The sequence below is a fragment of the Vombatus ursinus genome, unplaced genomic scaffold, assembly GCF_900497805.2.
Source record: "Vombatus ursinus unplaced genomic scaffold, bare-nosed wombat genome assembly UNPS02001419.1, whole genome shotgun sequence".
Lineage (NCBI taxonomy): Eukaryota > Metazoa > Chordata > Mammalia > Diprotodontia > Vombatidae > Vombatus > Vombatus ursinus.
In genome coordinates, this window is record NW_020941197.1 from 21,090,425 (window position 1) to 21,103,078 (window position 12,654).

The 12,654-nt window shown below is 37.9% G+C and overlaps 1 protein-coding gene across 6 annotated transcripts in view; it reads left to right on the plus strand.

Moving 5' to 3' along the window:
• The window catches only part of CD96 (CD96 molecule), a 104,953-nt gene that overhangs the window by 31,861 nt on the left and 60,438 nt on the right, over nucleotides 1-12,654 (plus strand). For all 6 annotated transcript variants that reach the window (XM_027867586.1, XM_027867602.1, XM_027867610.1 and 3 more), the window contains 2 exons: nucleotides 2,741-2,796; nucleotides 11,096-11,186. In XM_027867586.1, the coding sequence (XP_027723387.1) occupies nucleotides 2,741-2,796; nucleotides 11,096-11,186 (147 nt within the window). The remainder of the gene's footprint in view (nucleotides 1-2,740; nucleotides 2,797-11,095; nucleotides 11,187-12,654) is intronic.

The following is a 12,654-nucleotide window of genomic DNA, read 5'->3' on the forward strand; positions in this document are numbered from 1 at the left end:
TTCAAACAATGCCAGAAAGTTTTCCCACCACCTCCCAGGACTTCCACCAAAACTCACTTTCCTTCCCCAGCTTTAGTTCCTCATCTTGGAAAACTCTCAGTCTTTTCTCCCCAAATCTTTGCTCCCCTAGAGTCCTTCCTCTCTATTCTTCTTCCCATTCCACTCCTTATCACCCATTGTACCGCAACTCTAAAAGCTTCTATACCAGCTCCTTACCCCAGATAGAGCCTGGGATGGAACAACAGGCATGTGGCCAGGGAATAAAGAGCAAAACCATCAGCCAGGGACTGAAATTCTCTACAAAGGTGAAGATGGGCCTGGAGGAGGAGAGAGGAAATGTACAATATGCAATAAGGTATTGTAAGAGTGGCTGGGGTAATTGCCAGCTAATCCCTAAGCAGAGAGAAGGTGCCAGTTTAATGATCTTCCTCATCTGGAATGGAAGGTGTGGGAGCTCAGAATTAGAGGAGGTCTTTACAGTTACAGCAAACTACAATCACTTTTGTAACAGTAACTTTTACAAAAGAATGTTTACTTCCAAAAATATAATCACAAATACACAAGCTTATTCCCACGAGGCAAAGGAGACATGATCCTATTCACCCTTTGTACCTCTGCAGTCTCTAAGAAGGGGAAGGGCACTAAGCTCATAACTTAGCATGGTCCCAGTTTCAAGTCCCAAACCTCCTTTGAGCTTGAATTCCAGGAACCTTGGTTTCTTAGGGCTTCAATACAGGGCAGGCTGCACCATCCCACTTCCAAGGTTGCCATGGTTCTTGGGTCCTATGAGGATCACCTCTGGCACCTGAAACTGAGGACAAACACCATAGACAAGAAACAAACACCCCAGGCCCATTTTTCAGAGATTTTTCTTTTAAAAGTTGTGGAATATGATTGTGATGGAATACTACTATGCTATAAGAAACAATGAGCTCAATGATCTTATAAAAACACAGAAAAACATGTATGAAATAATGAAGAACAAAATGAAAGAACCAAAAAAACATTGTATACAGTAACAACAATATTGTTTTAAGAATGACTTTGAGCAAATAAGTCATTTGACTATTATAAATACCCAAATTAACTATGAAGGATATATGAAGGACTATCTGCATCCAGAGAAAGAACTGATAAATAGAAGTATATAGAGAATAAGTTTACATATATACACTTATTTGTGTCTATGGTAGCCACCTTGGGGTGGGGGGGAAGGAAGAAAAAAAGGAAAAAAAGGAAAGTTACATGATAACTTTATTATATATTTAAGAGGAATAGCAAGTTGTACATAGTAGATTTGCAGTTCCATGTGCAATCATCTTTTTTATTATACTATGTTATGGAATACTTGTTTTATTCCATAAATTAAAAATAAAATAAATCAAGAGAGAAAAAAAGAGAGGGAAGGAAACTCCTTCCCCTCTTACCAGTTCAGTTCATGGAAGCCATGCTGGGTTCAGCAGATAGGAAATGGCGAAAAGAAAGCAACCAAAAGATGGCAGAAAAGACAGTACACAGCTCAGTCTTTTTTATTTTTAAAGACACAGGCAGTGGGTTCCATGTTAGGAAACTAAGCATGCTCAAAAGGCCCCGCAAGGCTGTCTCCAGGTTAGAACTGGCTGTGCCAAGAGAAGCTTGAGTTAAACTTTAATACCCTATAATTCCAAGTATGGAATCTCCCTCCATGGATGCAGGCTGAAGCCCTCTCCATGTCTGAGTAAACTGTCTTTGTGAGTTATTGTGGTTGAAATAATTCATTCCTTAGCAGTGAACTCTGTGGAGATGATCTTCTCCAAATTTAGCAAGGCTGAGACTCTCAGGACTAGCATAGGGTGGGTCAACAGGACCGTACTCCAAGCCTTTCCAGGTTTGGAAAGTTTTCCAGGGTTTGTCCTTCACTGTCACAATCTTCGAGAACTCAAAGATAATCATTACACCATGACAAGGCAGGAAGGCTTTAGCAGAGTACAGCAAACTTAAGTTCTAGACATACACTTTAATCAGATTTTACAAAATAAATATCCTAATTTGGGTCGACATTGTGGTCACTTTTTCTGTGGGAGAGGGCAGTTGGTTAGGGGGTGAATTTATGCTAAAGTAAATGAAATAGAAGCCAGAAGCAATGGATAAGTGTAGTATAAAATGGAGTTCACCTTGAAGGGAGTGTCATTTCCATTGACCACAACAGAGGGGGAGAGTAGTGAGATAACTGAGGAGCAATTATACAGGAGGGTGAGAAAATGCATTTGGGTTGAATGAGAATTCAAGTGGAGGCAGTGATTAAATTAGATTAAAAATATTTATGTTCATATGTTGAGTAATTGAGATAAAACACTGAAAAATCATATGCTCTGCTTTCAAAAAATTTATATTTCATTTATTTTTATTCAACTGGGCATTATCACTACTACAGAACTTGTTTGTATCAGGAGAAGGCAGGTGAATGAGACAAATAAAGATAGAAGACATAATGGATCTAGAAGCCAAAGTCAGCACCTGTGGGACAGCAAGGAAAAGATCATGAAAGAGGGGAAAAATTAAAATCTTATGTCTCCTGGGAAAAGGGAAATCAAGGAAGTTTGAATGAGGGTCATGAAGAGAGCATATTGGGAGATGGGATCAAAGATAAAGAGGTGAAAGATACAGGCCACAGAAGGCACACACACACACACACACACACACCACACACACACGAAATGATCTTCAGTACAACTAATCATGTTTGTATTTTCCTTTTAAGCTAAACCAGAAATCTCTATGAACATGCAGAACAGCTCCATTGATATCTTGGAAGAGGTGAGTAACCTAAAAGCTTTTATGTTCAACAAGAACATTTTCACTGAAAGATTTGAGCATTAAATACTATTATCAATTAATTATTGAGAAAGATGAAAAGAGAGTGGCTGTGTTGTCACTGTAAGAGATGAGTCAGATCTGCTGCTGGATGATGTTTTCAAAGGATGTCATTTTCCTCCCATCCTCCAACTTCTTTCGGAAAAATAGTTTCTGTCTTTACATTCTTTGTTTTTGGTAGTGAAGTAGATACAGAGTTGGACCTCCCTCAGTCTGTTTCCTTTTCTGTAAATGGGGGTGATAATAGTATCTAATTCTCAGAATTGCTGTGAAGATCAAATGAGATAAGATTTGCAAAATGCTTTGCAAATTTTTGAGTGTCCCAAAAGTCTTAGTGCAATTTTAAGCTTTAGTAGCTGTTGTTATTTTGGCAGAAGACAACGTAAATCCAGTTGTAAGAATGAAGCATTAGCCCAAATTTTATTCACATCATCTTTATTTTCTGTTTATTCTTCCTGTTATATTAATTTGAATTGATAAGAGGTAAATGGATCCCAGAACTTGGATTCTTCTGTAATGATCCAGTTATAAATTCAAGGTTCTGGAGTGGTTTTTCTTTGATTCGAGGCAGCTGAGTGGTCCAGTTAACTGAGTTCTTGGCCTGGAGTCAGGACAACTACATTCAAATTTGCTCCCCAAAACTTACTAGCTGTGTGACCTTAGCCAAGTCACTTAACTTCTATCTGCCTCAGTTTCCTCAATTGTAAAATTGGGATGATAATAATAGCACCTAGTTCATAGGGTTGTTGCGAGGATCAAATGAGATAACATTTGTATAACACTTTGCACAATGCCTGGCACATACTAAGTACTTAATAAATGCTTTGTTTTCTTCCTTTCAGTCTCTCTGCTTTCCAATTTTTCCTCCACACAGCTACTACAATAATCTTTCTAAAACATTCTGATCATGTCATGCCCCAGCTCAAAAGTCTTCAGGGTTCACTATTCCCTCCCTCCTTCCTTCCTGCCCAAGAGTTGCAGAGAGAAGCAGAGGAAAAGAGTGAAAATAGAAAAGACAGGCTATAAGCCTAGGTCCTCTGACTGTAAATTTGATTTAATCTGTCCAGCTGAGCCTTAGGGAGGGGTCCCACACTTTTATCCAAGTTCCAAGATCCCACCAGTGTAGTGGATTCCATAGCAGAATAAACATGGCTGACACCTCTGAGTGCATGAACACATTTGGCTCCTGGTAGACTTGACACAGTTTCTTATGTGCCCCCTGGAAACCATGTATAAGGAAACATACAATGAACAGCAACTCAAAAACTATTCACTTTTCTTCATCTAGTTAGACTTTCAATCAACTAGTTCTTTCATTTCTTTGCCCTTCTCATGATTCAACATGATCATCTTTAAGAATGTTCTTATTTTTCACTTCAATTTTGGGGCAAAATTTAGAGAAGTGTAAAAAAAATCCATGTATTCCAATGATAAAAAGGATGGGAAATGAAATTGATGCAGAGAGCAGAGGGACAGTGATCAGGATATGAACTATATATGGAGTCACGATAAAATTCAAACATAACAACCAAAGAGAATGATTTTTTTTAAAAATTCTGCAACCTCAACTTGACAATGCTCCCCCAAAAAAATAAAAACAAAAAATAAAACCACTTACCCAAAATTGTTTTGCATATATATAATATGTTATATATAATAATATACATACATATAATATATATACATATGTGTATGTATATATATGTATATACACACATATAGAAATGTTGTAAAGGAGAATAATTGGCTTTATATAATAATATTATGAGGATAAAAATGTGAAACTCCTCAATGTGAGGAATTTCTACACCTACCAGGAATTCCTTTCATGAATGAAATCAGTCTAGACCAACAGAGTTGTTAATATATCAATAATATCAATGATGTATGTTTTAAAGGCAAGTTACAATGAAAATAAAATTCTGTTTTAAGTTAGACAAGCTTAAATAGTTCAAACAGGAAAAGACCTTCCTAGTTTTTAGATGAGAGTCAGATCTTGAGTGGCCTATGACATATATTCAAGGTCCTTTGAAAAAAGAAGAAGAACACAGGCACTGAGGGGGGATTTAAAAAAAATAGAACACTTTTTCTGTAGTCAAGATGCTTACTGGGAGAGGGACCATGGCTCTGGAAAGTATACTGGATTGGAAGTCAGAGGATATGTGTTAAAATACTGTCTCTGGTAATAAAACCTGTGTGACCATGGGCAAACCACTGACCTTCTCTAGACATTAGTTCTTGGTCTGTGAAATGAGGTTGGACCATTGTCCTCTAAAGTCCTTCCTAGCTCAAAGTCTCTTGAGCTCTTACAATCTAGTGGAAAGGAGGGGAAGCAAACGTCAACAATAAAATGGCAAGGAAAGTTTCCCCCTCTCCCCCCCAGCCACACCCTTCTGTGTTTTCTCCTACAAAAGTATTTTGATTTTCTGGTGTAGAAAGACATTTAAAGTGGATATAGAAATCAAGGAGGAATTTGGTGGGAAGGAAGCAAACTCCTCCTTTTCCCTCAACAATGGAAAATCAAATGAAAGGAAATTAATCAAAACTCAGCGTACCTCAATGGGGAAAGAGATCTATAACTAAATTCTCTCTTCTTCATGTAACTATAGAGAAAAAGATGCTTCAGGCTGAATTACAAAGCAGGAAAATGTGGCCACAAAAATGAATATAGCGAAATTTATAGAGGAAAAGCTGCTTTCCCTTCTTGCATCTTACTTTCTCCTGGGGGAATAAAGCATCTTTGGATAAGTAAAAATAAGGTAATTTGAAGAGGGAGGAAATATAAAAACTGGGGTGATGAGGAAAGGCATTCAATAGGAAGTGTTACATTAGTCATGCTCAAAAGAATCCTAAGAAACAGAAGTAAGGAAGAAGTTCATTTCAGGCATGGGGCCATTTTACACAAAGGCCGGGAAAGCAGAACACCAAGTAGACTGATATCATTGGAATAGAAAGTACTTTAAGGAGACTGATGTGAAATCAATCTGGAAAGATTGACTGGATTGAGATGATGAAGGGCTTTACATGTTAAGGTGAAGACTGCATTTTCTACTGAGAAAATAGTGAACCCTGAAGACTTTTGAGCTGGGGCATGACATGATCAGAATTGTTTTAGAAAGATTATTGGAGTAGCTGTGTGGAGGAAAAATTGGAAAGCAGAGAGACTGAAAGCAGGAAAAACAATTAAATGGCTATTATGAAATAAAGCTGAGAAGTAATGGGTGCCTGAAGTACCTGATGGCTGTATATGAGTGGGAGATGGGGGCACATGAGCCATGTGATGCATGTTCATTTGACAAGATGTAGAAAATTGTCACATTCAAATGTAGCAGTGGCATTTCATCCAACACAATTTTTTCTCTGTCCTTCCTTTTACCTTTTCATTGGTTTCTCAAATCTAACAGAGAGCTTTTAAATCTCTAAAGTGGTAGCCTAAGGGTGAAGTATGGGCTTCTTCCCTAATTATATTTGACTTGAGGCATTAAGTAATATTAACTTTTGTTTTTTAAATAATGTCTTTGGTATAGTCAGTCTGACATATATCTTGCATATCTAAGTATATATTCTAATATCCACCCAATGAAAATGTATATCATATGTATTTAGAATATACACTTAGATGTATATAAAATATACATCTAAGAATATAAATATATAGACATATGTCTAAGTATATAATTTAATATCTTCTCCTCACCCCCCACAAAATTTAAGCTCCTTGAGACTCCAGAGACTATTTTATCTTTATCTTTATATCTCTAGTATCTGGCATAGTAACTTTCACATAATAAATCCTTAATAAATGTTTATTCAACTAATGAAATTATCATTTGTTTTTATTTATTACTCATATGGTGGATAAAGAGTTTGGATGGTGGAGTAAGCCAGTGGTGTCAGACTCTAATAGAAATTGTGGGCCACTAAATTGTACATAAAGATTCCTTCAGCTGCATATTGACTTAGAAAACTGCATATTAATATTGTTGTTGTTCAGTCATATCTGACTCTTGGTAACCCCATTTGGGGTTTTCTTGGCAAAGATACTGGGGTGGTTTTTTATTTCCTTCTCTAGATCATTTGACAGATGAGGAAACTGAGGCAAACAGGGTTAAGGGACTTGCCCAGGGTCACACAGTTAGTAAATGTCTGAGGCCAAATTTGAACTCAGGAAGATGAGTCTTCCTGACTCCTGGCCTAGCACTCTATCCACTTCACCACCTAGCATCCTACTCCTCTCCCACTCCTGCCAATGTCCCCATTCAAAACCTTTATAGCTTCTATGGGACCAGACAGGGCTTACACTTCACTGACATATATTTCAAGAGCCCAGGGTTACTTCCTGACTGGCATGTGGTAAATGCTCACCCCTCACAGACACAGTACAGAGTGACCTCCTATTCCTGCTCTTCTATTATATTCCAGATCTGATCTGAGGAGGCTGCATCTGAGGGGGAACAGATGGCATTCCCCCATGCTTTAGTCAAGCCATCATTTTCTCCTCATTAATCACTGTGTGGTTCATGAATGACAGACAGTAAATTAAACTAAGGTCACAGACTCTATGCTCATGGACCACTTAGTTGACCCTCCCCAACCTAGACACCTCTTTTTTTCCAACAGGCAGAATATATCATCTCCCATTACCAGTACTACTTGGGGTCAAACACAATGAACCCTGGATAGGAAAAGAAATAGGTAGTTCACGTGGCTTAGGTGACTAATGACAGCTAGGTAACACAGTGGGGCATAGGTCACACAGAACATTGGGGTGGAGCCAGGAAGACCTTAGTTCAAATACAGCTTCAGACACTTATTAGCTATGTGACCCTGGGCAAGTCACTTAACCTTTGTCTGTGTCAGAGTCCTCAATTATAAAATGAGGATCACAATAGTACTTACCTCCCAAGTGTTGTTATGAGAATCAAATGAGACATTTTTCAAAAGACAAAAGTTAATATTACTTAATGCCTCAAGCCAAATATAATTAGTGAAGAAGCCCATACTTCACCCTTAGACTGTTTTACCCTTCATGCCATGAAGGGCAAATGAGACATTTGCAAAGTGTTTGGTACGTAGTAGCTGCTATATAAAAACTTGTTCTCTTTCTCTGGGTCCATTGTATGGAGAAGCAGACAAAATTAGGAGATCTAGGTTCTATCTGTAATTCTGCTATTGACCGTAGGTGTCTCAAGCAAGTCTTCCTAATTCCATGAAATGGATTACCTCAGGAGGTAGTAAAGGGAAGATAGGATGGGAGAAATTCCTCTCATTCCAAGTCTTCAGGCAACGACTTTGAATGACTAAGTCATTTTGACTATTATAAATACACAAATTAAAAATAAAAGACACATGAAGAAAGATACTATCTACATCCAGAGGAAGAAATGATAAATAGAAGTATGTATAGAATAATTTTACAGATATATGTAAATTTATGTATATACATATATGCACACACACCTATTTGTGTCTAATGGCATCTCTAGGGAGGGAGAGGGGAAGAAGAAAAAAGGAGAAAAAGAAATTTACATCATAGTTTTGTTGTATATTTGAAGGGAATATCAAGTTGTACGTGGTAGACTTGCAATTTCATGTGCAATCACCTTATCTATTGTGCTATGTTATGGAAATGCTTCTTTTGTTTTTTGAATTAAAAATAAATAAATTTAAAAGAAAGAAAGAAAAAAGTCTTCAGCAAAGTCTTGTTGGTGATTTACAGAGTAAGTCAGTCAGTCAATTTATAAGCACCAGGCATGCCCTTGTCCCTGCTGCAAAGGAGGCTATTAGGAAAAGAGAACATGAGGATGTAAAAAATACTTGGATTCAGAAATGGAGGAAGAGGGGGAAAAAATTTAAAATAATGAAAAGCAGAAATATTTTAATGGAGCTTATTCTTAGCACAGATTCCTGGGCAGAGATCTGGCCCTCCTATCAAAAATATCTCTTCATACAAAGGCTGAGTTGTTTTTGCAATGTTGTCCCAAGTTCCATTAATTAGAGATTTACTTGGGCTCAAGAGAGTGAAGAAGTCTTCCAGGGTGGACCCTCTTTGATGAACATATACAGTAGCCCAAGATGGGCATGTATGGGCTGGTTTTGAACTGCTTCATTGAAGAAATCATCTCCAAATTGATGAGATCACAGATCCATTTGAGAAGAATATTTAAAAGACAAACAAGTCTATGAGGAAATTGGGCTTAGTGTATGTTCATTTGATCAGACTGCTGTCCTACTAACACCTAGCTGAGATCCATTGCTCTGATTACTCACCCTTCCCTGCCCCCAGCTAACCCCTCCCCAGGCACTCAAGCAGAGATGCTGCAGTGAGGGATTTAAAGCAGTATAAAGACTCTTGGATATTGGGATGAGGTCCACAAGAAGGTAGAGAAATTCAGGAAGGGAGGTGGTAGGGGTTTTGTTTTGTTTTGTCTGCCATGCTAAGACAAACCACCTATTTTGAAATAATACTGTCAAGTCTTGAAATAAATGAAACTCATAAGTGGAGAAATAAGGTGTCTTTAATCGAGATAACAGAGTAGCAATCCTTCCATCCTGGGGGATGTCCCACCAGGAGACCTACAGCAAAGGTTCTTATACTTTTAGGACAAGAGGCGTGTGTGGGAGGGGGTGGGGAGGTGGTAGTCATATTAGGTAGCAAGGCCTGGTCATGAGATGTCAGCTGCCCTTGGGAATCTGAGCAAGGAAAACCACTTTATTCTGGCTGTTTTACCCTTCATGCCATGAATCCCAATGGAAGGGGGTAAGGACATCAGAAGCTACTTTGGATGGTAGTCTGGCTCAAGCTGACTTTGTTTACAAGGAAAGGTGCCAGGGTGGGGACTTAGGGTGTGGCTCAACTCAACCTAATCTAGAATAGTAGGAATGCAACAACATTACTGGAATTCTGATATTACTAGTATTAAGTGGGAGTAACAGGTAATATTACAATTGACATTAACAATTTTACTGTCAATACCTAGGGAATGACCCTGGACCAGGGAAAAAAAAAAAAGTAAAATCTCCCTTTTCTTTCTTTCGATGGCATTCTCAAACTAATACTGTTGTACATTTTAACCACTTTCACTATAGTGAATAAAATAGAGAACTAGAATTGCAGGCAAGAAAACCTTGAGTTTAAATCCAGTCTTGGACATTTACTACCTATGTGACTTTGGACAGGTCACAATGTCTCTGAGACTTTCCTCCTCTGCAAGGGTGGGACAAATAGTCCCTATTTTGTAATATTGTTGTGCAGGTCAAATGAGATAATATAAATCCAGGACTTGCAAAACTACTATTTTTAGCTATACAAATATTAGTTCTTATTTCATTGATATGGATATGCTGATAGATTGATTGAATATGGATTAAATATGCTTTTATGAGAGGCAATATGGTATAATGGAGAGGGGAGCCAAAACAAGGGCCCAGTCTTGACTTTGATACTTGACTGTGTAATCTAGGTAGTCACTGACCTCTTACCTCAATTCCTTCCTCTGTAAAATGGAGAGAATAATCCAGAACAAAAGAAGAATAGTTGAATTAATCAACCCCCAGGCAGATATGCTAATCTTTCTTGTTTGTTTGCTTGTTTAACTATAAGTAAAGAGAAATCTCTTTCCTAGACCTACAGAATTTTCTCAGGGTGATGATATTTAATTAAATAAGTGTTCACCGAATTATTACTGGAACTTCCTCAGGATTGTTGTGAGGAAAAGGGGTTTGTAGAAATGTATGACAAATTCCAAAACAACCAAATTAAAAGCAAACATTTGGAGACACAAATGATCAATAAGTTGGGAACTGTCTGTACTTGGTGTCCCAAAAGTCAACTAGGTGGTACAGTGGATAGAGTACTGAGCCTGGAATCAGGAAGACTCATCTTCAAGAGTTCAAATCCATCCTCAGACACTTACTAGTTGTGTGACCCTGGGCAAGTCACTTAACCCTGTTTGCCTCAGTTTCCTCATCTGTAAAATGACCTGGAAAAGGGAATGGCAAACCACTGCAGTATCTTTGCCAAGAAAATCCCAAATGGGGTTACAAAGATTTGGACGTGACTGAACAACAACAGCATGGTCTTATGGGACACCCAATATTTATTAGAAAGGATGTTGGGAAGAAAAGTCTATTGGCTACAGAAGTGCCAAGGTTTGATTGTTACCAGAAGGCCAAGAAGTCCCAAACCCCCACGTGATCAGAACATATCAATGATTGTCTCTTTGTTTTCTCTCTGCTGCAGAAAAATTTTAGCTGTTTGGTGAGGAATGTATTCCCCACGGCAAACCTCTCATGGTATATGGATGGAAAACTTCTTCGAAATGAAAAAGAAGGTGGGAAAATTAGTCAAAGAAAATGTTTGTAGAAGACAGATGGGCTAGAGTAAGAGCCAATGTCATTGGCTAACCTGCTCTTGGCATTCAAGGATCATTCCGATTCCAAGAAAAACATATTATTGCCTGCCAGATGCTTTTTGGTACCTCAGCTTACACCTTCAAGGAAGAAGAAAACATTTCCCAGAACAAAAGAAGAATAGTTGAATTAATCAACCCCCAGGCAAATATGCTAATCTGTTTTTGTTTGTTTGCTTATTTAACTATAAGTAAAGAGAAATCTCTTTCCTAGACCTACAGAATTTTCTCAGGGTGATGATATTTAATTAAATAAGTGTTCACCGAATTATTACATTATTTATAATTCAATGAACTATTGATTGTTTTAAACAAAATAAAAAAAGAGAGAGCCCCATTTTTTCCTGGCAAAGAGTTATAAAGGCTAGGGAGGGGTAAGGGACCCCATATTCCAAAGAGAAGGGCATAGTTTGGAGCTATTCCTGGGACAAGAAATACTTCCATCAAAAGGATTAAAAGGAGAGCCAGTTAGGTGGCACAATGAATACAGCACCAGCCCTGCAGTCCTGAGGACCTGAGTTCAAATCCAGCCTCATTCACTTGCTAGTTGTGTGACCCTGGGCAAGTCACTTTACCTCTATTGCTTCTCTCCCGCCCCCCCAAAAAAACAACAACAAGGATTAAAAGGTACTAAACAGTAATGCACACTGAAGATAGATTCAGTTGATGAGAAAGGAAGGTATGTTTTCTATGAGTAGCTCAACATGACACACTATATAAGAGCATCTTGTTTCAGCTGCCTTAAAAAATACTTTGTCTTCCACCTGTGATAATTCTTTCCCCTTCTACTAACATATTTATCTCACAATGTCCAAAGTGCTTTACTGGCAACAATCCCCATCCCTGACATTTAAATATTTTACACACTCACACATGCACATACACACACACACACACACACACCATATATATATACATATATACTTATGTATGGTTGTTGTTGTTTTTAATTTTAGAAGGAAATAAGTCTAGGCAGTATGGCATAATGGGTAGTGTTCTACCTGTCAATCAAGAAGACCTAGATTCAAATTGTCTTTCAGACACTTACTAGCTGTGTGACCCAAGGTTAAGTAACTTAACCTTTCTAGGTCTCAGTTTCCTCATCTGTAAGAATGAAAGTTGAAATTGATGACTGACAAGATCCCTTTCATCTCTTTATGATTCTATGAGTTATTGTAATGTCTCTCGAAGCATTTCTCTACCACTACTAGTTGTACAATTAGTCAACATTAAAAAAAAAAAACAATTCAACCGTAGCAGTGAGTTTTATTTGATTCTGCAGTGAAAAGGAATGCTTTCATGACATATAATTGTTCACTTCAAGCCAGAAGTTGTTAAGCTAAGTGTGTGTGTGTGTGTGTGTGTGTGTGTGTGTGTGTGTGTGTGTGTG